Source organism: Neophocaena asiaeorientalis, unplaced genomic scaffold, assembly GCF_003031525.2.
Source record: "Neophocaena asiaeorientalis asiaeorientalis breed wild unplaced genomic scaffold, Neophocaena_asiaeorientalis_V1.1 scaffold148, whole genome shotgun sequence".
Lineage (NCBI taxonomy): Eukaryota > Metazoa > Chordata > Mammalia > Artiodactyla > Phocoenidae > Neophocaena > Neophocaena asiaeorientalis.
Window position 1 is genome coordinate 3,437,152 of NW_020174050.1, and position 27,572 is coordinate 3,464,723.

Below are 27,572 nucleotides of genomic sequence, written 5' to 3' on the forward strand. Positions count from 1 at the left end.
TATGTTCTCTTACAGTAGTGGGGTCTTGGCTCTTCGAGGTGACACCTAAGATGGCACACGGTCACGTGTTTAAAGGTTGTTACTCCTGTAAGAAAAGCTGAGAGAAATTCCTGAGGGCAGAAATCTGCTCCCACTTCTCTGCCTCCCCTTAGTTCCCAGCACAGTGCTAGCCGCCCCAAACATTTGCTGAACCGGGTCGAAACTCGGGTCTCGCGCCCTGACTGTCCAGCAGAGGCCGCCCTGGGCCGCGACTCCCGGGACACGAGGGCTGGGAGAGGAAAGGCCAGGGGTGGCCTTGTCATCTCCGCGGGACCCGGGTGGGAGGGGTTTGGCGGCAGCAGTCGCGGCGGCGGAGGCGGCCCGGGCGGCTGGGATGGAGCAGAAGCGCGCCGGGCGCCGGAGTACAAGCAGCTGACGGAGCCGCGCGGCGCTCGCCTAGCTTCCCCTACCGCCGCCCGGTAGCCCGGCTCCCACCGCAGCCAGCGGACAGAGGAGGAGCTGCCCGCGCTCTGGGCGCTCGGTCAGTCCCGGCAAACTCTCCCGCTGCCCGCGCCGGGTTCGGCACCAAGCACCAGGGTACCATGGTCTACCAGACTCTCTTCGCTCTCTGCATCTTCACGGCAGGTATTTTGGGGCGCCAATCTGGCGGAGGGCTGGCCCGGCGACCAGCGCTGGGGGCGGGGGCTGAGCCGGGGAGACCGGGAAATAAGTCGCCGCGCGCTGGGGGCCGGAGTGGTGCGAGCCTCCAGCGTTTCGCAGAGCTGCGTGCGCACTTGGATTTAGAGCGATGTGCGTTTTTGGAGATCCTGGGCCGAGCCGGACCGAGGGGATGACAGGGTTCTTCCGGCCGCAGCCCGCGCCCGCACAAACTCCGGGCTTTGTGAAACAGGTGGCTGCACGATGCGTTTGAAACCCGGGTTGGCGACACTGACTGAAACTAGAGGCTTCTCGGGTCTCCGAGCACACCCTGCCAGAGCTGGGCACCAGACCTCTTGACGCGGTTGGACTCAGGGAGGGATAAGAAGGAGAAGCAGGGGGGGATCGCATCTGGGAAAGCTTTAAGCCGTGGCCGCGCACCCGGCGGGGCTGGTTTGCGTTCCCCGAGATTTGGTGGTCTCTCATCTCCGGCGACCCTTCCTAGTTACGCGTGGGGGTGATGCGGCCTTAACAGTCTCAGGGCAGCTGCTCCGACCCGGCTCGAGCTCGTGATCACCCCTGGGGATTTGCAATTCTACCCTATGGCCTGGAAACTCCCCCCAAATATGTGCCCTGGCAGAAACTGTTAACTTGGCTAAAACTAGCATCCTCCCCATTCCACCCACTCCCCCTACACACACTCACCCTCCGGACGGCTTCCCCACGCGCGCATCGCTGGCCTCAGGACCACGGATGGTAGCGGCCTCCAAGCAGGGCCTGGGGAGAGAGGAGCCGGAGGACTGAGCTCGGCTTGGTGGGCGTAGAGGAGAGATTCAGAACAGCTCTTTAAGTCTGAGGGTGGGGTATCCAGTTTTTCCAGAAAATGTAGGCAGACAAGGGACAACTGACTACGGATGAGGCACTGGTGGAAAAAGCAGCCCGAGTGCGGGGACACCGGCGTGTTTAGCTAAGAATGTTCCAAAGCCACATACACAAGCCATTTGACTCATGTTTGTAGTCCGTGTGTGTATTTTTTTTCCTCCTGAATTGCTTGGGTTCCTGTAATTGTGGACACAAGTCGTTACAATCCCTTGAAAAGAAGCTAGGGGTTTCCAGGCAGCTCACAACAGATAATGCAGTTTTGAGGAAAAGTTTCCCAACTTGAGGCTAGAGCGGGTCTTTTTCCTCTACTTGCTGAAAGCCTGAGAAAGCTCCCTTTTCTCTCTGGTGTCTGCAAGGTTTGGAGGCGCGTCCGCAGAGGGTTCCCGGTCTCCTGCCGCTTTGGTTGCACAGCCTTGGGCCAGGCTGGTAGCGCCTGTATCCCCAAGTGTGACAGCCGACTCCGTAGCCCCGGGATTACCAAGAGACGTTTACAAAATGACAGGAAAGGTGCCTTCCTTTCTCCTCTCTAGAAATCCTTTCATGAGGCTTGAGGCTCAGAAAACCTTCAGTGAGCCAGTAGAGCTGGTAGGTAGGTTTGTTGGCTAATTTTATTTAGTGGCTTGTCGTTAATTTTTATTTTTTTAACAACTCTGGCAGTTGGCAACGCCGGGATTAACCCTACTAAGGCAGTGTATTGTGGGGTTTTTTCCTCCCTAAGGAGCTCAAGATATATTTTTTTTTTTTAATTTTTTTTTTTTTTCTTGGCCAGTTTTAGAGTTTAGCCTCGCTATTGCTGCGGCAAGAACCTTGACCTTGTTCACGGCCCAGACTGAGGAGGCTGGTAGCTGGGGACCCACTACGCAGCCTCACTCATCCATGCACACATGTGTCGAAGCCAGAACAAAGAAGATCACAGCCTCCCAGTTCTGGGGTGCCCCTGACCCCGGAAGACATAGTTATGTTTCTGAGTACATCTCCCTGAGTTGATGAAGCGTCCTTTCCTCTGAGTTTGTGCCTCTGAAGGAATCTCTTCGGGGGTCAGTGTGTTGTTAGAGCTACTTGCAATAAGTTATCAGGAAAATAATATAAAAATAGGCATAAATACCGTACAGGGTTGTTTACATCCCAAAGTAAGGTGTTTTGAGAAACTAAAATATAACTTTTCTAGAAAAAGTTGTAAAGGACAGAGGGACAAGGGTTCTTGAAATGAAAGTGGCATGCGTGTTTCAGTGGATCATCCTGGGGTTCCCTTGGCAAAGCTCTAGATAGTTTCATCAGGCAGTTGCTTTCCCCCCACCCCATCTTTAGAGAATTCAGGAAATTTTCCATAAAACTCTTGAGGTGATACTTTCTTGAGCCAGGAATGGGGCTTAGCAGGGGACTTGTTTAGCTTAATAAATCTACTCAATACATATACATAGTGTTTTGTCCAGCCTGCATAATGGACACTTGTAAATACCTGTGCATTGTCAACAACACAGCAAAAGTAGATCTCTACACTTATTCACTTGTATTTTAAAAAGAAGGAAGAGAGAAACCGTGGGCTGTCTTCAGTTCTCTCAGAGTTGATTGGGGTAGAAAACTAGCATGGCTGTTTTACAAACCGTTCCCAAACACCTCTAAGGCCAGTACTCTAGGCATACAGGAGTACTGCCTCTAAATTACAAGCCAGAACCTCCAAGGGCAGGCAGCAGAACCAAGAATGGAGGGAGGATGGCAGGCCACAGGAAGCTTCCATCTTCATCCCTCTCCCTCTCCTCTCTAGATTCAGTTCTTTCATTCCCACCACCGTCGTTGCTGCTCTCCAGTGCTCTATGGCTCAATATGTTAAAAAATTCCCTCACTGAGACATCTGAGGTATACTGGAACTTCCCAGAGTCCTTTTCCAAACATTCAAGGAGTCCAAGGGGAAACAAGCATAGGTAAGAGAGGCAAAAATCCCTTGACCCAGTTTTTCCTGCCTTAGGTTCTGCCCTGTCTGCCCCACCCCAGGGAGAGTACTGCAATCTGCCCCATTACCCAAGCTGACTTATTGGCCCCTTGGTGATCAAGACCAGCAGAGCTAGATTCCAGTCTGCCACCCAGCTAGAGAGCCTATTTGTGTCCCAGGCCTGTCAGCTAGCTCTTCTCCAAGTGACTAACATCTCGAACGTCCTTATCCTCAAAGGAAGAACCCCCCCTACACATTTATGGCTCTCTTCTCAGTATAGGTCCTGATATATGGCAGGGCTTTATCATAAGCATATTAAAGCCATATCGTAAATCTTATCATAAACATGTTAAAAATAAACCCAAAAATGCACACACATTTATGGGAACGGCAAGGTTGCCTAAGGTTGGTTGGGAGTGGAGGTGAAGGGTGGCTTGCATCCCTTTAGCCTGGTTACCTCCTATTCCCCTGAAGTCTGTGTCACAGAGTGACACCTCCTTCGCTGTGAAACCTACCTGAGAAGGTGGAAGTTCTCCGTTATTATGGGATAGATTTACTGAGACAGTGTTGTGCAGTGGTGAAGCACGGCTGCAGGTTCTGCAGCTAGATTGCCTCAGTACAAAGCGAAGTTTTACTACTTACTAATTGTATCATTTAGGGCACGTAATCTAACCTCTCAAGTTTTCTTATCTACAAAAATGGGGAAATAAAACTTCATCAGACTGTTAAAAGTGGTAAATAACTGGATATACCTATAATGCCTGGGACATAGTAAGCGCTCAATAACTATTAGCAGTTGTTGTTGCTCTTATTCTTATTAACAAAGTTGACTGTGTTTGGCACCAGTTAGGTCATCCTGTCCAAAGTTTACGTGTCTGTGCTTGGACTATGTAAATTGAAGATTTGAACTAATATTCCAGCACAATGCCAGCTGTTCTGGCAAACATTCATGTGCAAATTAAGAAAAGATTCAGCTGAGCCTACTAAATGCCTAATTTGAAAAGGTTAATAATTTGCCGGCTCAAATTTAGCACAACAGTCCAAAAGACGCTCGGTAACAAACAGAAGTCAAGTCTCACGGAAGATGCTATTTCTTCCACAAAGTCTTTTGCAGACTGGTGTGTTTCAAAAGCCCAACTCAGCCAAACCTTAAGGTCAGGTTCCCAGAGCCACAAATTTTGGATAATTCTGATCAAACAACTTAGGAAAAGGCATTTCATGACGTGTGAATGATCCAGAATGGCTCTCTCCAGAATCCAAAAACATCAATAATGGCCGGATGTCTAATTTAACTTGGTCGTTTGGGCCTGGTCTAGTGGTGCTTTCATCGTGCTTGTGCTTTTATAAGAAAAATATTGGCCAAATATTGACACCGTTGGAGCAGATTTTCTTCAACTACAATTTTGGGGGGGACAGGGGTGGGGCTGGGGGGTACAGCATCCACTGGAAACAACGAAGAGGGACATTTAAACAATATTTTCAAAGTGTATTGACTGTTTTAACACCCAATGAAAGGAATCCTGCTCTAACATGCACGATGGTTTTCTCCCTTTTAGAAGTTACTGAAATTGGATACATTAGTTTAGGAATCAAATAGAGTCATCCCTAAGTATCCAGAACCTGGCCCCCATACCAAAATCCTCAGATGCTCAAGGTTCTTATATAAGATGGTGTAGTATTTGCATATAACCTACGCACATCCTCCTGTGTACTCTATATCATCTCTAGGTTGCTTGTAATACCTAACGCAATGTAAATGCCGTGTAAATAGTTACCAGCATGCAACAAGTTCAAGTTTTGCTTTTTGGATTCAGGAATTTTTTTTCCCAGTAGTTTCGGCCCAAGGTTGATGCAGATCCCACAGATACAGAGAGATGGCTGTCTTTGCTTTGCTAGCAAGGTATTGAATAAAACAGTTGCCTAGGAAAAATTAATGTTTCATTTAGAAGACAGCAGTAGTTATGAAAAGAGGTAGGCAAATAGTGGGTACCTGCCTTATGCAACGATTGCTTTTTTGTTGGAAATGCAGGGCTAATAGGTTATCATCCAGTTAATGTGCAAGTAGGGTTACTATAAACTAAGACAGATTTGTGTATGTAGTTCATGGCATGACATTTCGTAGTCACAGCTTAAATTATTTAAAGGACGGGGATTGAGGTAACATCAGATTTTCTGAGGTGTGGATCTTGAAATGGTCTTCATGATCCTTTAACGCAGCATAGCCCATTTCTTTTACCTGTTTTAATATCGTTTATAAACCTTGAGACTTCTGCCATTTTATACGTAATAGAAATCATTTACAACAAAATAGGTGATTATATAATCGTTGTCATCTGTGCTTTTCATTGGTGCAAGGTGGCATAATGTCAATTGAAAATAAGCTGTTTTAATTTTCCTTTGGCTAGTGTTGCCAGATTTAGCAATTAAAAATATAGGTTGCCCAGTCCAATTTGAATTTCAAATAAATAGTGAATTCTAAGTCTATCCCACATAGTACTTGGGACAGACTTAAGCTAAATAACTCTTCGTTGTTTATCTTGAATTCAAATGTAACTGATCATCCTGTATTCTAGCAACTCTACCTTTGGCCTTCCATGTGTGGTTCATCAGTGCAATGGCTTTGACCTAGGATCGGCTTTATTTTGAACCCTGCCCCACCCGGCTTTAGCCATCCCGCTCCATTTCATTCATTCATTACAATCTGTTCATGGGAAGACGACTGGGAGATTTCAAAGCAGCTCTGTCTCTCTGAGAGCAACTTACAGCGTTAGGATTCAGAGGCAGCTCTCCGATGGAACATTTTGAATCGGATTGCATATCCATTTACTGTGCACTGTTGTGATTTTCTGAACAATCGGTGGGATTTCTGTAGCCTCCCTGAGGCTACATTACTTTACCCTTTTGTGACCTTTTCTTAAAAAAACAAAACAAAACAGTATACTATTTGAAATGGTAACAGTGTTCTTGCATAGGAGCTGGAACTAAGAGCCTTCCAGAATCCAGCAGGCAGCTGATTAAAAAAGAAAGTTAATAGAACAGCTTTGGATTTCAATGCTGTCTTCTGTGCCAGGTTCTTAACACATCTCACAATTATTATATAAGGTTTGCATAATTCCTGCAGGATAGGTCTATAGGTATCACTTGGAATCTGTGGCTATATGGGGCCTGAAGCAGCATATTAGACAGAATTTCAAGGCAGACTGGGGGAAAAAAATCCTTCCAGCAATTAGACTGTGGTGGAAATTTGCGCCTTTATACCTAAGGCCAAATCTGTGACTAGGTAATTTGTTAAGTGGAAAAAAAATTGTGGAAAGTTACCAGGTGTGATATTTAGAAAACATGTCTATTCAATACAAAATAAGATGCATGATAGAATACGGCTTTGATGATAATATCTTCCAGTTACAGTCCAGATTCTGACACCTGATTTTCTTTTCCATGAAGGAGGAAATAAGGGCACAGAAACTTTAGAGCAGGTGTTGAACGTGAGAAGAATTGGAGGAGAGAAGGTATAATTCATTTTTCATTTTTTTGGCCATGGTTGTAAACTTAAAGCTATCATTCAAGCTTCTCACTGGATAGAACATATTATATTTCCCTGTATGGGGTTATTAAAATATGTTACCTTTAAAATTATGATATTCTTGCCAGCTTGTGTAGTCCAGAAGCATAACCTCATTCCTGAGAGAGTTTTTTCACCCACTGTTTTATCCACGATGGGTTGTTACTGGGGTTGTCTGCCCCTTATAAAATCTTTTCATTTTCCATTGGAAAAGCTTTTGTGATCCACAGATAGATGACAGGCAGCTACCATTATACTGGCGTTGAACAGTTATTTCATTGTTAAACCCTCCACACTATATGATTCTTGCTTTGTACTGTAATTCAGATTCTTTAGGAAGAACAGTAATAATTATTGTAAAGATAAAAGGATGTCCTCTTTATTCACCATGCAAAAGCTATATGTGTTTAGGGAAATGTTTAAGACTCTGGTCATTCTATTGAGCTAAGGTAATGTGTCACATTAGGAGAGGACTCAGTACATCTTAGAATTACATGAGGGAGTCTCAAAGCCCATTTGTCCATGAGAGGGTCCTAGAGAAATCTGGTGGACTTGAACCACCTCTTTGTTGGTTTGGGAAAAGAGGCAAGTTATTGGTGGATCACACACTCGGCTGGTCATGGAAATTCTCGCTGTTGATGGGTCAACTGCGTGGGAGGTAACATCAAGCTGAATACGGCCATCACCCAACCAAAGGGAACTCGGCATGTTTGGTCTTAAAAATTACAATGTTGTCACAGATGGCATTCCAGAGGAGAGAGCCGTGGAATTGTCCTTTTTGAAGAACTGTTCAGACAGGTCTGAGCATGAGAAAGAATTATCAGTTTTTGAGGATAAATGATCATTCATCGTTTACCTTCTAGGAAATGTAGGAGGGGAAGGAAGTGTGATATCACATTCCATGTGGAAACTGGATAAGAAATGGACAGAGGGCAGGGGCCATGGCTGTTTCAGAATTTCTGCATAGGATATGTGGAAGAGGCTGGGAGTGGTCTGTTGCATGAGATGGAGAGAGTGTCAGGTGGCTGAACGAGGGGGAAGTGATTGTTGAAATTACTGGGAGCTACTAATGACCAAACCACCTCCTTGATGCTGCTACTGGAAATGGAAAATTCATCAAGTTTCATTTTTAGGTGAAGGAGATAAGAGATTCCTTCTCAAATGTATATGCACATCCATCCTCTTTTAGGACACCTTTCTAGTTTTGTGCAAGGTTGCAAATTGAGCCTTTCAGAGGAAACGGATGTGACAGCCCTCAATGGCAGGTAATTCAGGTACCCTCAGCATTGTGAAAGGGGCAGAAGAATAAGAAAATGCCCAGAAATGTCAAGAGGAATTCAGCTGCGTGGTTTGGTTGCGCATGAAGGAGGGCTGAGTGACCTGGGGTTGCCCGCTTCCTGGCCTCCTAGACTGCTCTTCACGAAGAGTCCTGTTTTGAGCAGATTCCCCATTCAATGCTTATTTGGAGAGAAACACAACCCTGGTATTTACCCGATGAGGATGGGATTTGTGTTACTTTCTCTGAGAGGCTACATGGTACGGTGGAAGAGGCTTTGGAGGAAGACAGGCTGGTGTGATGCCAACTCCGGGGTCTCGGTCTCCTCCTTGTAGAGTTATGATAATACACATCAAGTGCCATGTGAGTAAACATTCAACAAAAGTTTATTATAGAAGATTTTATTTTGCTTCATTGGCACATCCGCCTCACACTCCTAGAATATAAGATGCATGAGAATTTTAGCTGTTTTGTCCCAGCTGTGTCCCCAGCATGGAGAACAGAGCAAGATGTGTAATGAGTGCCTAGCAAATATGTGTTATATTAATTTTTCAATATATTTATTTATTTATTTACTTATTTGGTTGTGTCGGGTCTTAGTTGCGGCCTGTGGGATCTTCACTGTGGCATGTGGGATCTTAGTTCCCCAGCCAGGGATCAAACCCGTGTCCCCTCCATTGGAAGGCAGATTCTTAACCACTGGACCACCAGGGAAGTCCCTGTTAAATTAATTTTTAATAGAGAATCTTCATGTGTTGTCTAAGGCTCTGGAGATACAGCAATGAACAAAATAGAAGTCTGCCCTCAGGGAACTTATGTTCTTTGAGGGCGATTGACTTGGTCAGAAGAAAATCAGTAGCTGACCATCTCATCTCACAGTCGTCTTAAACGCAACACGTCCAAGTATGAACTCTTGGACTTTTCTCCCAGAATAGTCCCCAGCAGAAGCCTTCCCGATCCCAATTAATAGCAACTCCAACTTTCCAGTTGCTTAGGCTGAAAATCGTGAGTCATGTTTGAGTCTCTTTTTCTCTCAACACCCCTCATCCAATGCTTCAAGAAAATCTGTTCGCCCTGCCTTTAAAATACATAAAGTCAGACACTTTCTGCCACTTCCATTGCTGTCTGTGGTGTGAGCCCCACTCCTCTTTCTCCCAGCATCCTGCAGGGGCCTCCTCTCGGGCTTCTCAGCTTTTACCCTTTTCCTCCTAAGGTCTAGTCTCTACAGAGCAGCTGTCGATCCAGTGGAAATGTATCAGATGATGACATTGCTCTGTTCACAGCTCTGCAGTGGCTTTCTGTTGTGCTCAGAGTGAAATCTCAGCCCAAGTCCTTAAAGCAGCCATCCAGACCCACTTGAGCTGCTCCCCCTTCATCTTGGACCAGGGCTTCTACCTCTCCTCTGCTCCCCTGGCACCAGCCACACTGGTTTCCTTATTGCACGCCATGGCTGGTTCCTCTCTCTGGAACATATTTTCTCTAAATATACATGTGGTTAATTCCCTCACCTTCCTATAACCTTTACTCAGATGTCACCTTCTCAGTGAGACTTACCTTACCAACATTTTTATTTTTATTTTTTCAGTTACTCTTTTATTTCCCCCACCCCTTGAAATTGTCAAGCATACTTTGAGGAGGTGTTTGATTACTGACTTCAGGCTCTTTGGCTGTAGCGTCCAGTCTGCCCTTCCCCTTCTGGTCTCTTTCTTTCCTGGCAGCTCTATGATTATTTCTGCATCATTAGATTTCCTTTCCTGTGTTCCCAAAGGATGAACATATTTACAGTCAGTCCTGGAAACCTGATCTTTATCCTGAATTTCTGCTCAAAATCCACCAGAGAGATTAATCATGCGGACAATCTTATTTTATTAAGAAAATGTGTAGTACATACTAAAAATAGCAAGCCTTGCTTTGGTCATTTTCATCAATGCTTCTTAATCTGGACCTCATAGAACATGCATTTTTTGCTCTTTGATTTCTTTTATTCTCCTTGACCAGCATTTTTAAATTTGCAGTCTGTTCTGCCTGCCGACACCGTCTTCCCATTGCCCCTCGTCTGCCTCTTGCCTCTACTTTTTCCTTTAATGTCTCTCTTCCTTTATCCCTAGTCCCCCACCCCATCCTGGGATTTTTGTCTCTCTTGTTTGCTGTGGTATCCCCAGTGCTGTGTGGCACTAAGGGGGGTACTCAAAATATTTGTTGAACTGAAGGATTAAAATACATTTTTGAGGGCTGGCACAATGAAGACTTAATTTAAATTTCACCTTAGATTCCCCCAAAAGGAGACATTGGCAGACTTGCTTACTATCAAGTGCTTGTTGTCTAGTGTTTCCAAATAGCTGTTTTTTCGAAAAGAGTTAGGCTTTTCGTTTTCATTGAGGGTTACAAAAGCTAAACTTGAAAATCAGCTTTTTTAAAGCTATGCACATATAAAACACTTCTTTTACAAATGTAAGCCTTTTATTTTTTACCATGGCTATCACTTGAAAATAGCTGAAACTTCTTATACTCTCTGGTCAATTAAGAAAATGTCACCTTTGAGCTCAGCTAGAGAAGATAAAGGTACTTCTACTATTTGAACATTTTTGAGAATTTTCTGAAGAGCTAAAAAGAGCCTGGTGATGAAAGTGATTTAAGTCAAAGGGAGGCATGACTGCCAATGTCCCAGTAACGCCTGAGGATGTTAAGTCAATTCAAATGCTGAGTATTGAGGGTGTAAGTTAGTCACAAATAAGCTGAAGGACAGAATAGGAGATTTCCTGGCCTTACAGACTCTTTCTGTCTTCATTGGTGATTCTGAAATATGAATTGTGTTTTAGTCCAAGCGATAGATAGAAGTGATGAGAAGTCCTGACTAAAATCAGACCTGTATCCTGTATGCACTTGTTCTCCACCCTGCAGGGCTGACACCCCTTGGCGTGGCTGGTGTTAAAGTCACCCAGGCTGGCATATCCCCCAGCTTCATCACCCAACAAAGACTCATGTTACTTTCTGCCTTAAATAAAAACATCTACTCATTTAGCAGCTGCCAAAAAGAACATGATCTTGAAAAAGAACAACATGCGGGTCTTGAAGCCTAAGGGATAATAGTAAAATTTAAGATGATATCAACTTGAAGAGCAACCTATAAACCAACCAAAGAAGGGAAAAGATGATTCTTTATATGAAAAACATGCTCCTCGCTTGTTCAGTGAGGTCACTTGTCCATTCTTGAGGTGGGAAGACGCTCCACCATCTTGAAGAGCAGGATGGACCGTGAACAGAGGAGGGGCAAGGATGCGAGGCCGACCCTTGTGCGGCAGGACCGACCGGAAACTGTGTCTGGGGTCGTGAGTGCCACTGGAAGGAAAAGGAACAGACATTGACAAGAGGAGGCTTTTGACACCCAAAGTCTCAAAGCCAAGTGTGGCTGCTGAAAGAGCAAAAATTACTGCATCACAGAGGATGGGGTTTCCGTTTGGAGAGTTATCAGGCAGAGGGGAGATGGGGGTTTTGACATTCAGAAATTTACAGCCAAGTCTTTGTTTAAAAAAAGTTGAATGTCCTTGAGTGACAGTTGTCTCTCGTTTTATAACAGTTTTTCAAAGTTGCACTCAAGCACTGATTTGTTTTTCATTTTTTATTATGGAAACGGTAAAATACACAGAAATTGACAAGAATTTGTCAGACCCGATTAAGTCTTATTTGTTTGTCTTGGTTAAGAACTTTTTTTTTAAATAAGTTATCCATGTTATACATATTAGTATATATATGTCAAGCCCAAAAGAACTTTTAAAAAATATTAATAAATTGGGAGCAATGTAAATATGTAATTATAAAGTACTAGTCAGATCATAGTGAACAGTTTCATGTTTATTCAACTGGGCAATATTCAGCAATTGCTTAAAAGAATGAGTGGCTCATTTACGTACTGACAGGTAGAAATGGTGACAGTATATTGAGCTACTATATTGCAACTTTATATTTCACAACATATCAAAAGAGCAAGTGAAGGAATAAAATGCACCTCACGATAAAATAGTTAAAATGTCATGTATGTGCCTATGGAGAAAAGAGTTTAGAAGTTTACACTGGTTATTTCCGTCAAATGACTTTTGGGTCAGTCTCACGTTTTATGCTCATTTGTTTGGCCTGAAGTTTATTTTAATGTTTGTATTGCCCTCACAATTTAAAAAGTAACGTTGTAATCAGTATTTTAATTCCTCGTTATCAACAGTCAATGTGGCTCTAGTAACTGCTAGATGGCTACTACTGTCCTCAAAATCTTGATTCAAAAATCCTTCCGGGCTTCCCCGGTGGCGCGGTGGTTGAGAGTCCGCCTGCCGATGCAGGGGACACGGGTTCATGCCCCGGTCCGGGAAGATCCCACATGCCGCGGAGCGGCTGGGCCCGTGAGCCATGGCCGCTGAGCCTGCGCATCCGGAGCCTGTGCTCCGCAGCGGGAGAGGCCACAGCAGTGAGAGGCCCGCGTACCACAAAAAAAAAAAAAAACCTTCCAACAGAGTCCTCAAAAATAAGATCTTAGAAAAACAAATAACTTCAGAAAGGTTTACAGGATATCACTGACTTAATGGGCAAGGAAGGTTCTGGGAAGGGATTGACAAAGTAATATTATATTTTCTAAAGCCAGAGTGCTGCATAAATCATTGATCAGGACAGCCATCTTGGAAAGTATTTTAAGAGGCTCTGAGCTAACTGATCAGTGTTTAAGGTACTTTGTTCGTTTTTAATATCTTCGGTGTTAGTCTCTTATGGAAGCAATTTTAAATTAAAACATCACTCTAAGATTTTCTAAAATGAAATTTGTCAACTTTGATGTCAAATAAGAAACACAGCCCTCAGAAGAATATATGATATATTTCCCTTTTGGCAACATTTAAATCTGTTATATCATCTTTTCAATAAAATAATCAATAAAATGTGGTTTAGGAAAATGCTGGGAGATCCATTATTAATACTCCATGGCGTTATCAGAGAACAACACTAGGGAGAGGGGGCTGGAGCAGACAGGGCTGGAAGAGGCTTTGGTGTCATCTGGGCCAACCCCTTCATTTTGTAGAAAAATCTAGGCCTGTTGGGAAGAGGAGAAATTCACATGTTTAATTTTTAGCTGTGGTAGTTATCACCCTTGATACTATGTTCATTTCATCTGCAGCTTCATCTAATCCTCCCAACCACCCCAAGAGATAGGCAGTCTATTCCCATTTTGTAGTTCAGGTTTTTAAGTCTCAGAAGTTGAGTAATGAGATGCAGATCTCACAGTCGGTGAGTGACAGAGCTAGGCTTTGAACCCAGGTCTGCTATCTTTTGCCTTGAACTGCCAAGTCAGTTGATAAATCCTCTCGTGTAAATTTAGTCTCTAGCATCTCTCCCAACTCTGATCCTCTTCGCCATCCCCACAGCTACAGCCTTGGTTGAGAACCTTATCATCTCATCCTGGACTGTTACAGTAACTCCAAATGGTCACTTGTCACGCTTCCTCTTCTCACAGTCTGTGAGGACTCATTCAAGCCAGGCCAAATTGCTTGCTTCCCTCCAAAGAAGGAGAAGCAGACTCGGATCTGCCTAAGAGTCATTCAGGTTCTCAGATGGTGGTTGCTAAATTTTATTTCCAGTACAAGGAATGAAAGCTCCAGGAGAAATGGCTAACTCCAGGTCGGGGTTAGGAAATGTATAAGATGAGCCTGGAGGATCTTGTTATACCAGACAGCAGGGATGTTATCAAAGACTACGAGGGCTTCACTGGTGGCGCAGTGGTTGAGAGTCCGCCTGCCGCTGCAGGGGACACGGGTTCGTGCCCCGGTCCAGGAAGATCCCACATGACACGGAGCGGCTGGGCCCGTGAGCCATGGCCGCTGAGCCTGCGCGTCCGGAGCAGTCAAAAGGACTCAGAACCACTTACTGATGCTCCCACTGGCCAAAGATAGAACAGTTGGAACATCCATAAGGATAATTTCAAAGGACTGAATCACATTGTTTGAGCTCATGAGTTCATAATGGTACCAAAACCAAATCAATGATTACACGAAACTTCACTGATCTCCATTAGAGGATGCGAATTAACCAACACATTATTTTGAAAAATAATAGCTAAAAGAATTGTTTCAATTGATTGATTGATCTTATGCATTTATTTTATGAGGTGTACACTGGGTGACCAAATATTAGATGATGGGATAACTGACTGTCTCCATACAAGTATTCCAGCTAACGAAGACGGCATAGTGGAAATAGAAGATCACCATGTTGCCATGCGCTGGCGCGTAGATGAGCGTGGAGCCTGAGGGAGTGGCCTAGAGGACAGATACCTTGAGATAGTGGAAAGTGGCCTGGAAGCTGGGACATCACCTGGATGAGGAGTTGCAGAGTGCGAGGCGTGGTGAATGCACTGAACACCGAAAGGCTCCAGGGGTAGCACAGAAGGGAGAGGAGATCCAGTTAGCCTGCTTCACGCCATCACACATCAGCACGGGAATCTGGAAAGGAATGAGAGTCAACTTCCAGACAAGCTTGCTACCTTTGGGGGACCACCCTTACCTGCACGTCTTTACGAAATAAAATTTCACTCTGGCTAAGTGAATCCAGTGAAGATAGTCTTTAAAGGATTCACAGGTAGAGGAATGTAAGAGGTAGTGTACCTTCCTGGATAGAAAGGGAAACCTTCTCCTGGCTTCTCAGTTACCCAGCAGAGGTTGCCGGTTAGTAAGTGTCTGTCCCCAAACATTACTCGCCCCATTTTGCTGCGAACTCCTTGCTTCCTTGAACTATGCCAACCTTCCAAGCTTGGGACAAATATAGATTAGCTATTATTGTCCTAGGGTTGCCATAACAAGTTACCACAAACTGGGATGGCTTAAAACAACAGAAATTGATTCTCTCACTGTTTTGGAAACTAGAAGTTAAAAATCGAGGTTTCAGCAGGACCACGCTCCCTTCAAAGCTTCAAGGAGAGGATCCTTCTTTGCTTCTACCAGTTTCTGGTAGCCCCGGGTGTTCATTGGCTTGTGACAGTGTTAACTCTGATCTCTGCCTCTTCACATGGCGTTTTTCCCTCTGAGTCTGTTTCGATTCCCTTCTCATAAGGATATTAGTCATTTAGTCTTGATTGGATTAGGGTCCACCCTAACTCGGTATGCCCTCATCTTAACTTGATTACATCTGCCAAGACCGGATTCCCAACTAAGGTCACATTCACAGGTACTAAGTACCCCCTAGTTAGGGGTTCACCATGTCTTTTTGCAGGGACACACTTCAACCCATACCCACTATATTATTTTCACATCTAAGGCATGTTCATGAAAGACCCTCCTCCACTGATAAAAGGAGCAGTTAATAACCTAATCAATTATGAGTTACTTTTATTCAAGACAGCAGCTGCTGTCACCTCGTATTTTTTATTTACTTGTTTACTTATCTGTTTATTTATTGCTCTTGATGGTAGAAGTTTGGTTGAGACTGTTTAAATCAGGTATTTCTCAACCAGAGTGTTCTGGGCATTTGGAGGGGATATAACACGTGGATAGCATCCCTTGGCCCTTGAATGCTAAATCACAGTAGTACCTTACAGGAATTGTGACAAGCAAAATAAGAGAAAAATAGAGAAAAAAAAAGAAGGTAAGAAAGGAAAGAGGGAGGAAATGCCTTCACACATTTCTAAACTTACCAGGCTCACTGAAAACCAAAGGTCTACATTAATGAGATTTTTAATGGCCCTTCTTAGAGACCCACACAGAATGGGTTGTCCTAAGCAATAGCAGTTCTCCTACTCAGAACGTACTCAGCCAGTCTGCCAACTGTGAGAGGCCTCTAGATGCTTCAGGAACGTTCTGATTTGGACATGACTAGTAGCATGTGGACTTTTTGGAAGGTACTGTGTCACTTTTTCTCTGCCATGCTTAATACTATATTGTGTGCAACCTTGGGGATGAAGTAGCCTCAGGGTACACTATAGAAAGAGCAAAAGTGCCAGGAGATAAAAATAGTTTCTGCCCTTGGGCAGCGGAGCTCATTGCTTATAGATACCATACCTTTCCCCTCTGTGCAGAGAGGGCATGATCCACTCCCTAAAGAGTCTCTTTTCCTCAGTTCTGAGTAATGTATTATTGGATGTGGGACACAAGAGGTCACAGGAATCTTTCGTGGAAAAATGTAGAAATCGTGACATTGTAGAACAGTGGATTTCTGTCTGCCAACATGAAAAGTGTGTGGCGGTGTGTGTTTGTATTTGTGGGTAGGATGTGTGTTTCCCTCCTTTCTTACCTGCTTCCTTCCTTACTAAAATATTTAGAAGAATTTTAAAAGGAGGAGACCAAGTAGCGTAGAAAGAATGTCTTTTTCAGGGAAAATTGATATTCAGTGGATTCATGCTTTTTCTGTAATATGTAAAAGTCAACACTTCCTCCCCATAAAATAGCAGGTTATCCTACAACATGAAACAGCCATAATCATGTGCATCCGTGTCTTCTGATTAGTAACTAGGATCTTAATTAGGTAGAACATGGGCATTTATTTTGTTCTGTAGCTGCCTATTCAGTGGGTTTTTGGAATCATAGCTTTCCTCATAAATTAGAGTGAACATCACACTGGCAAGTCTTTCCCTTGGAAAAAAATATAATTTCACTTATAGGAGATTTAATTACTTAGATAGTTTTGCTTATGTAGGCAAGAGAAATATTCTAAGAAAACTGAGAGGTCTACGGAAACCTTTATTGACCTGGGTTATTCTTACAAGAATTAAAAAAAAATTTAAAGCTCTGACACTATAAACACAGCTCCTTGATGAGAGCTGAGTTCATGCTGAGATAAAAAGTTACAAAGCAACAGAACAGCCTCATTATATTTTTAAAATCCCAGGGAGAGCCATTGTTTCGCCAAAGCAATGTGGTAAGACAGCCTGGGACCCAATGTCAGTGCCCAAGAGACTAGGAGTAAAGAGCTTTAGAAGCTTTGAATTTTTTTCTAAAACAATTAAGATTAAAGGAGTTAATCAGGAAATCTGAGGTTATATAATGGTGAGCAGGTCAACCAGCTCATATATCTGGTTTGGGGCACATGCTTGGAATGACCAAACTTTTCCACGGGAGATTGGACTTTAGGATAATTCTTTCAGAATGAAAGAAGTGACAAGAAACATGAAAGTTTGAAAAGTGATCCCCACCGTTACTGACATCTGAGAGCATCCTAGCCTCTCCAGAGACATTTGACTGAGGAAAGCAGATGAGCCAGCTGGGGCTCGAACCCCAAAGGGACCTGACAGGAGGTAGAAGGAAAGTGGGTCACGTCTGGTGAGACAGCTTGTTTCCCTTGACAAGTCACGCTGGCCGATTTGGGGGCCACCAGTTGTATGGTAGCTGGCCTGGCCACCTTGAAACCTCCTCTCTGAGGGTAGCATGGCTGCTGCTTGGGAATCCATGGCACATGAGGCAGAAACTAGGAGTAGATCTGGAATATACCTTGTGAAGCGCTAAGTCTCAATACCCACGATAAATTCTTCTCAAAATCACTGGGAAGAGATCATTCACTATTTAATCAAGAACTACCCAGGACTACTACTCAGCCGTAAAAAAAGAATGAAGTAATGCCATTTGCAGCAACATGGATGCAACTGGAGATTATCATACTAAGTGAAGTAAGTCAGAAGGAGAAAGACAAATACCATGTGATATCACTTATATGTGGAATCTAAAATATGACACAAGTCAACCTATCTATGAAACAGAAACAGGTTCACGGACATAGAGAACAGACTGGTGGTTGCCAAGGGGAAGGGGATTTGGGGGGGATGGAGTGGGAGGCTGGGGTTAGCACATGTAAGCCATTATATATGGATGAACAACAGGGTCCTACTGTACAGCTCAGGGAACCTATATTCAGTATCCTATGATAAACCATAATGGAAAAGAATATATAAAAAAAGAAAATATATATTTAGATGTATAACTGAATCACTTTGCTGTACAGCAGTAATTAACACAACATTGTAAATCAAGTATACTTCAATAAAAAAAAAAAAAAAACAAGAACTACCCAGGAAAAGCACAAAGCCTTCTGAGATGATGTATGAAGGGACAGGAATTCTAGGTAAAAGACTCAATTTCCCTTTGACTTAGTCAGGATTGGCTTTCTAGGAAGGCACATAAAACTTGAATTAGAGAGACGGGTTCATTGGCGTGTGCCAGTTGTACTTTGTCAGGTCTTCACTAGCCAAAGTGACATCATTTGTCTTCCATACAGCTGTGCCAAGCCGTACTGATGAAACTTTACCACTGGATGTGAAAAGGCACCTATGTTATTTGCCGAGCACTTACTGCCGGGCGTTTAACAACCCAAATGTGACCTTGTTTGACTCAAAATGTCCAACAAAAGAAATGCCTCAGTGTTGCAATTACAACACGCAATGTGGCGATCGGACCTTGCTGTAAACGCAAGGGTTCTACCTGCCCATTTTCTTTGCACTTGTGATGCTGTTGGCCTGTCCCGACATTGTGTTCAGAAGACACAGCCAACCCTGCTGTACCTGCAAAAGAGCCATTCCCACTGGTTGTGCTGACAGTGAATAAAAAGTAGGCACCAAATCCCAATCTGCAATGGGAATGTTGGCCCTCATTACCCAGACTCCTAAACGTGCAAATTATATTGTTCACGCGTTTTCTTGATTTTATTTTTATAAAAATGCATTTTTCTTAGCATCAGAGTTAAGCAACACTTGATTTTTATTTTTGATGAGGAATCTGGCAGAACATAGGCAATTAGCCGGAAGCTGTGTGAATTCAGGAAACCTGATTAGCAGTTAGATCCGAATTCATCTAAGAATTTAGATTTAAGCCCTAGTGGATAAAGTATCCTTCTAAAAGCATTAGCAGTTTGGCTTTCAGTGGGACATTGGATTAATTCAGTCTGTGCTTCCTTGCTACACGGCATCATTTCAAGGTATAAATTCAATTTACGGTATGGAAAATGGATAAGATATGCATAAGCTGGTCTTGATTTAACAGGGATGATGAAGTAAATATTCTGGTAAATGAAATAGTCCGAATAACTGAGCTTTCTCTGTACTCTTATGTGGGTTGCTGATTTTTTTAATTGGAAAAGAAACAGCATATTTAAAACCACGTCTAACATTTATGGTAAGGTCACTGATAAGTTCCATGCCTCCACTTGTCATCTGTTAAATAAGAGGTTTAAATGAGATGAGATTTAGCATCTACTCTTTATGATCCAAAACAGATTCTTAACCTGAGACCTTCCAAATTTAGATGATCCATAAATGAGCTCCAGGAAATTCACAGAACATCGTATCCAACATTGCACGAATGAACTTCTGTGCCTTCTTTTTCTTGGGAGACGTTCCATAGATTGTATCCAGTACTTGAACTCTGGCTCTCCAATAAATTTAAGAGCGTCTAATATTCATTCTGTGATTCATTTAACCCTTAAAGGATTTACTCTTTCTTTGACAATTCATAAGGTACCTAGGGGTGGTGTGGTGCTTGAGGGCGCCCTTACACTGCGGTAGTGCTGGCTTATGTTTATTTGGGCTGTGGCTTTCAAAGATTATTATTACATGCATTCACCTCGCCTTGGGTCACCCACAAAGGTGGAGATTGTCCTTTCAAATTAAGGCTATAGAAGTGGGGAGGGGAATAGCAAAGTGGCTCAGAGATGTGTCACTGAGGCAGTCAGTGAGATCCTGGGGAGTCAGCCATGGGTGTTTTGACTTGCTGGACTGGTTTTCTTTCCATTACAGTGTGTTATATAGGATGTCATAAAAGCTACATATTCCTGCACACAGCTCAGTATTTTGGAAGCCACTTGTGTTACTTAAGGTCTCCAAACTCTAGGCCTCCCCCAAAAAAATGATCCAAAATTAATTGGACTAGTGGCAAGTATGAATTTCAATCTAAAAATGGAAAATACTGCCCTGAGCCTACTGTTCTTTAGGCTCCTGGTCCTTAAATTCTAACAAAAACATTCACATAGCATCTTATGGTTTCCACAGAGCTTTCAGGCGCAAACTGACACTCAGTACTCACAAGTTCTTGGCAGCCAGCCAGCACACCCATTATATAGATGAGAAAAAACGAGACTCATAGAAGTGAGTTGACACAACCCAAAGCCACAGAGAAAGGGGCAGAGTCAGAACTCCAGGCTGATCTCACGACTCCAGCTTTGCACCTGTTCGTGGCAGCACAGCTGTCTCTACAGTGTTCTCAGGGCATTGGGGGTATGCGAGGGGTGCACAGACTGGGACATATGTTGTCAGGTCAGACCATTTTCATAGACTTGCGCATTGGCGAGAAAACTGTCTGCAAAATACATTCTGCGGTAACATAGACAGTGCGTTCCCTGGAGTGTAGATTTGAAGAATTTTCTACAAGTTCAGAATCTTTCTCCATACCAAGCAAAGGACAAATATATCTCTGACCAACAAGAAAATACCAAGACTGAACTCCTCCCCAGTTCTAAATGCAGCCTACACCTTTTTACAAGAACTTTTTCTGTGGACTTACTTTTTTTTTTTCCAGAGCATACATAGCCTACTTCAAAGCTGGGAGACTACGAGGAAGATTGAGGACAAAAAAGGCTATTATTTCTCCCTATGTCTTACTGGCTTTTTGCAAATTCCATAGGAACTGAAACCCAATAATTATTCTATTATCTTTTGCCAACGTTAAACCTTTTTCCTAAGTAGTTATATGACATTAAGTGGCTGGAAGAGATATTTTTGTGACCAGGCTGTGCTGAGAGGGCATTATAATGCACTGAGAGATACATGATTTATTTGTTTTGATTTTAACTTCTGAAAGATTTACATCTGGGCATAGATATAACAATAGAGAGTGTTTTGCCACTACAAAGGTAAGAATGGCTCAGCTTCAGCTAGTTTGATTCTGTCACCACAGTGGTAGAGGAGCAGCTCAAAATAGTTCTCATTACAGATCTGCAAAGACCTTGGTTTGGTGCCCATGATTCTGCTTTTGAATTGCAGCTCTGCCATTTAGCCAGACAAGCAGGGGGGAAGGGAAATTAACATGAAACCTAGTAAGATGCCCGCCATCGTGTTTAGGCACGTTATAGACATTTTCTTTTCCGACTCTACAACAGCCCTGGAAGGTTTGTGCTATTGGTTTCTGCTTCTGAATGAGAAAACAGAGGCTTGAAGAGGTCCAGTAATTCCTCTAAAGCCACAGAGCTAATGGATTCCAAATTTGAACCCAAATCTCTCGGCCATTAAACCCGTGCTCTTTCAGTGATTCAGCACCTCTTTTCTGGACTTCCATGTCTCCATCTGTAAAATGTGATCATTAAAGATATCTTTTAGGGTTGTTGCTTTTTTTTTTTTTTTTTTTTTTTTTTTTTTTTTTTTTTTTTTACGGTAGGCGGGCCTTTCACTGTTGTGGCCAATCCCGTTGCGGAGCACAGGCTCCGGACGCGCAGGCTCAGCAGCCATGGCTCACGGGCTCAGCCGCTCCGCGGCATGTGGGATGTGGGATCTTCCCGGACCGGGGCATAAACCCGTGTCCCCTGCATCGGCAGGCGGACTCTCAACCACTGCGCCACCAGGGAAGCACTAGGGTTGTTGCATTTTAAGAGGTTAATTTACCCAGAACAACCCTGATATACAGAAGGTCTTCGATAAATAGTATTTCTCTTCCCACACTTTGTTCTGGTAATAATTCTGACTTAGTTTGGTCAATTAATTAGGGGTTTTTTTTTCTTTTCGTTTCCTTTTGTTTTTTTACTTTAGGTTTTGACCTACCTCAGCTGTTTTTAAAATGCAGAAGCAAAAAGATGACTCTAAATAGAGGTACCTGTATGATTTTAGAGGACAGGAAAGGCAAGGATAACTTTTTTTTTCTTCCATCTTCTGTCTGGGGTGAATAGCTACAGGGCAGGGAGTGGGCTGGTGCCGTCTGGTCCCAGAGAGAATGTGTGAGGTGACCAGGTGTCTTTTTAACTGTGCATCAAGATCCTTGTGAGTAATTTTAACATCACTTTATAAAGCTGCTGCGATCCTGTTGCTTTGGGGAAGGGTTGAAGCAAGACAGCAGCCAAGCTACACCCTGTTGGCCTGCAGTACTTCTGAATGGACTCTGTCGCTATAAGCAGGTAGCCCAGCGCAGTGCCGAGGCCTGGTACGTGGTAGAAAATGTGGGCAAAACTTCACCAGAATTGGTAGGAAGTGTCAGATTTCCTTGCTTGTAGATGACAGCCTGCTTGCAGAAAGACTCGGGAAGAATTTCGTGTCTGCAAAATGATTATGTATGTATGTATGTATTTAACTTTGCTCCCTGCCTGAAGGCCCTGGAGCCCTCTGCTTGCAGATAATGAATGCATCTAAACTGCAAATTCCAGGGAAAGTGGAAAGCATCTAGATAAGCTGGAGTGGTTGGAAAAAGTGGTGACCTAATCTTAGAAGGAGATTTTGACATTTTCATTTAGCAAACATTGACTCAGCACCTTTTTTAAACTGTAAGTAAGTACTGGGTGCACACTTCATCTTGAATGCACTAAGTCTAGTGGGAGACCAGACTTGCAGACAGATACTATAATGCAGCCTGGTGGGCTCCATGTTTGAGGTATGAATGGAGTGTGATGGAAACCTAAAGCAGACAGGGTAACTATTTTGCCAGATGGAGAAGTAATATTTAGATATTTTAAGAAGATAAATAGGAAGTTCCCAAACAAAGGAAAGGAGGAAAGGGAGGGCATCATAGACAAAGCACATACAAAGGCCCGGTGTCCACAATAGGGGGATTGTGAGGAATCCATGAGGCTCGGCCATGAGACAACAAGACCAGAGACCAAACTTGGGGCCAGGGTGAAACACTGGGGGTCTGGATTACAACAGTCAAAGGGCTCAAGGCCTAGCTCTGTCACTTCTCAGATGTGGCTCTGAACGACGCACATTGTCACTCTGAATCTTGTTTTCCTCATTTATGAAATGCAGAAAATAATGGTACCTATCAGAGGGTTGTTGTGAGGATTAAATCAAAATAGACTAATTGCTACAATTCCAGCAATAGTAGTGCTCAATAAATGTCAACTCTTAGTAGTGGTATTCGTCATAGCAATCATTAATTTTACAATAAAATCAATAACGGAAAACATGAATAGTGTTCCTATTAGACTTCTCAAGTGTCTTTTATAAAGAAAAACAGGGTTGTCCAATAAAACTTTCCGTGATGACGGAAATGTTCTCTTTCTGCACCAGCCAGTTCACTAGCCGTTAGCTCTCTCTGGCTACTGAGCATTTGAAATGTGACCAGTGCAACTGAGAAACTGCACTTTTATCTTATTTAATTTTATTAAATTTAAATGACTACATGTGCCTAACGGCTACTCTGTTAGACAGTGGAGGTGTAGAGTCGTGGAACCACAAAATGTTTAGAATACAAGGGACCGTAGAGATTGATACAAACTTTCCTCATTCTCCCCTTCCCCCACGCACTACCATTTTACAGTTGTGGAAATGGAGGCTCAGAGAGGGAAACTGACTTTCCTAGGGTCACACGGACATGATAGACTTAGCACTAGAGCCCAGCGGGTCTTTTGGCATCCTGGCCTGGGCTCTTACTATCCTGAAGTTTGGTTGGATTATCCTCTCTACTTTAGAAAGCATCTTGCCTAAGCTTCATGGTTTCTGTTGTCACTGTCAGCCACCTCTCTTTTCCCTACCATGTACATTTCTGGTCCTTTTTTTCTAATATAAATGCTGCACCCAGTAAATCCCCAATAAACCATAACTCACTGACAGATATTTTAGTCCCTGATTTTGACAAATGCTAACGGAAAACACTATGTATTGGCCATAGCTCACTGAGTACAAAATGCCCAGAACACTGTTTTCATAGCTAGTACTTTTTTGTTGTCATTATACTGGAGTATTTTTGTTGTTGTTTTTGTTACTTTGCCTGGTGGTTAAACCAAAGTGTCAACAAAAATACAGACCTTCTTTTACTATTTACAGAATACGAGCCCCAATTCTTTATCCTTGGACTGTGAGCTGATTGAATGACTCACTTAGCTGAATCATTCGTTAAGGAGGAATGATCAGGTGCAGACACAAGTCTTTGCAACAGCCCGTGTAGTTAGTTATCCTTGAACTCAGAGGCAGATCTGCTGGGAGACTGTTGTGGTACCTGGTCTACAAACATAGCTCTTTCCTTCCTCTGCAAAGAGAAACTTTTGCCCTTCTCTGTAGCAGACCCTGGGTAGGAATGGCACATGGTGTCTGGGAGCTGACCTGCGTGTTTGCGGCCTCGTTCCCCTCCTTCCTGAGCAGTGGGTGGGGCGTGGGAGGGGCAGGGGGCAGAGCTGAGGGAGGCATGCGCAGGTCAGCCAGCATTTATGTGGTACCTGGATTGGATCCTGGAACAGAAAGAGGACATGAATGGAAAAATGGATGAAATCCAAATAAAGTCTAATTAATATTGGTTTTAATTAAATTTAAAAGTTTAATTAATAGTAGTGTATCAATGACAATTTCTTAATAGGATACTACTAACAGTGGAGAAACTGGGTGAAGGGTAAATGGCAATTCTCTGTAACATTTCTGCAACTTTTCTGTGAAGCTAAAATTACTCCAAAATGAACAGTTTATTTAAAGGTAAAGCCTCATAACTAAAATAGCCACTGTTTTCTGTAAATCTAAAATTATTCCAAAATAAGCCGTTTATTTAAAGATAAAGCCTCAAGACTAAAATAGTCAGTATTGGTTCTTTGTTAAACTAGTAGGGGAAGGCAGTAAAATAAATGACTAAAGTTTTAAAAAGAAGTTTATTTAAACAAAGTTATCACAAAAAGGAAAACTCTCTGCCAAGCAGACCGTGACATTTGTTGTCACTGTCACTGTCGCCAAAGGTCAAGGTTTCGGCCCCTAATGCAGTACAGTCATCGCTGTTAAAGAAAAAAAAAAATATTCTGACGCTTGTTAAAATGGCGAGGAAGACTTTATTTGAGACTATTGAAATAGGAGTCAAGGCTATCGCAGTAGAGGAGAGAGATGGAGCTCACCTCTGAACACGACAATTTCAAGTGGGGATCCCCCAAGGAGCAGGGTGAAAGGGTCAGTGGATGGAAAATCACCAAGAGGAGATATCAAGGGGTGGGTGATTCTGGCTAAACCAACTTAGCAGGAATCTTGCTCAAAGCAGGCCAAGGACTTTTATTTACATCAAAGGTGAGGGATGAGGAACTTGGTCAGGTATCAAAGGTGATCAGAAATCAAAGGTGGGGGGATTCTCACTAAACTGACTTAGCAGGATTCTTGCTCAGACTGGGCTAGGCAGGCCAAAGACAGGATGGGGAGGGGCATGAGGGGGCCCCAAGGTTGAGGTCCAGACAAGAGGGCTCAGAGGAACTTGACTGAAGTGGAGAGAGGCTTTGTCATCATCAGTCATGCCAATACCATCTGATTCCCATTTGAGTGGCACCTATACTACCAGCATTCACCCTGCTTGACTTCTATCCAGATTATTTGGTTGCATCCATAGTCTTGGCATGGTGCAGCCCGGGAGCAGATTCCACCTGTGATTTCACATTCAGCATTTGGATCTTGGCCGCTGGCATGACCGGGTTAATGCTGTATGAGCCAGTTTCCTCCCAAATTGATTGGCTTCTGTGTCTGGAGACAGCAAACTTTGAGGATTTGGCATCTAATTTTACAGATGGTTTGGTACCTAGAATCCATTAGGCAGTTCTTTCCCAGAGCAGAAGTCATTCTTCCAGTCAAAAGATCCTTATGCAGATGGAAGAACTTTACTTATAGTGCAAACACAAATCCCATACATCTGCCAGTTGAGGTCAAGGGATGAACTACAGGAGGGCTTTCTTTCCCTCTGGGCTGATCCAGCACATTCATTCACATTAACATATCCAGGTCTGCAAAAAATTGATAAGCTCAGTCCCCCTTTGCATTACTCTTGGTGTAAAATGTCACGGTGATTTGTAATTTGGGTAAGTTTTGGAGCACTGTGTTTCCATGTAAAGCCAAGTGACGAAATGAGGACACCCAGGCAATATCAAGCAGAACCAGTTTTGCGTTTTGGCCTGTATTCTGACCTAAAATTACCTTCATACAGCCCCATTTCTCCACCTGGCTTTGGCTGCGGGGCAGCTTAGGGCTCGGTCTGCAGAGAGATAGACTGTGTCATGGGGAGAGCTTGTGGGGAGGGCTGATGGAGGCTGACACTGGCACATAGGCTGAGCTGGTGAAAACTTAAGTTTAAACTTGTTCTTTTTTTTTTTTTTTTTTTTGGTTTCAGTTCCAAAATAAATTTCATAAGCTAACACATTCTGACTCTCCTAACTCTTAAGTTCTGAAAGGAGATGAAAGAAGTTCATAAAATCCAAGCAAATCCATGTCTACCTGTAAGGTCCTCTTGTTCTGCTGTTATTGAACTTGTGGTTTTTTCCTTAGGGGATATTTTAATATATGGAGAAGGTGAAACAGTGGCTAGAATATTGGGCAAAATGTAACCGTTATTAAGCAACACACTGACAGGTTGTCAGGTTTTACCCCAACTTTGGTGGTTACTTAAGTATCACACCAGCACAGTGGATAAAGCAGCGAACATAGGATCCTGATGTCTTGGAAGAGGCTGGCAAAGAAATGTAACTGTTTCATTATCTCTGAAGTCTTCGCAGGGTTTTGTTCACCCTCCTTTCATTTTCCTTCTTGCAAAGCTCTTTAATTTTAATGCCATCTCTTAGCCAGCTTTCAAAATAAAATTAATATATGTCTATGACTTCATTGCTTTTCAGCAGTTGATAATATTTAAGGACAAGCCAACCATAATTTATTTATAGAATTTGATCGCATTTCTGTTTCTCTATTTTGTCTCCTAGAAAGCAGAGGAAAATACCTCTAAATAGATCAGAAAAAATTAGACACTGAACTTTACTTTCCCCCAAATACTACGTATAAAATTAGAGCATTTGTCTCAAGAAAAATTAAGGAAAAAACATTGCATCGTTTGGAAATCAGATTACTAAAATATCAGGTCTGGATAATTTAGTTTGTACAGTTCAGGAAATAAGAAAGTCGATTTATTCTGGTTTTATGCCTCATCCTTTGTGTGGGTACTGTATTCTGTAATTAGACTTCTGTGCTTCCTGAATTCTATACCACCTCAACTTCAAATGAGTTTTGAAATTTTTACATGTCATACCCTGATTATTCGTCAGTGTATATGGAAGAAGAGAAGGAGGGGGAAATGATACTGGCACTTACATTAACTGAAACTAATTAATTGTGGAACCAGCCTCCAGCCCCTGTCATGGTC

At 43.0% G+C, this 27,572-nt stretch overlaps 1 protein-coding gene across 4 annotated transcripts in view; it reads left to right on the forward strand.

The window, feature by feature from the left end:
- Positions 1 to 375: 375 nt before the first annotated feature.
- Positions 376 to 27,572, forward strand: part of PARM1 (prostate androgen-regulated mucin-like protein 1) — a 101,501-nt gene continuing 74,304 nt past the window's right edge. For all 4 annotated transcript variants that reach the window (XR_003004410.1, XR_003004409.1, XM_024754183.1 and 1 more), the window contains exon 1: positions 376 to 624. Coding sequence is in view for 2 of the 4 variants with exons in the window: in XM_024754183.1 (XP_024609951.1) it covers positions 582 to 624 (43 nt within the window). In the remaining 2 variants the exon portion in view is untranslated. The remainder of the gene's footprint in view (positions 625 to 27,572) is intronic.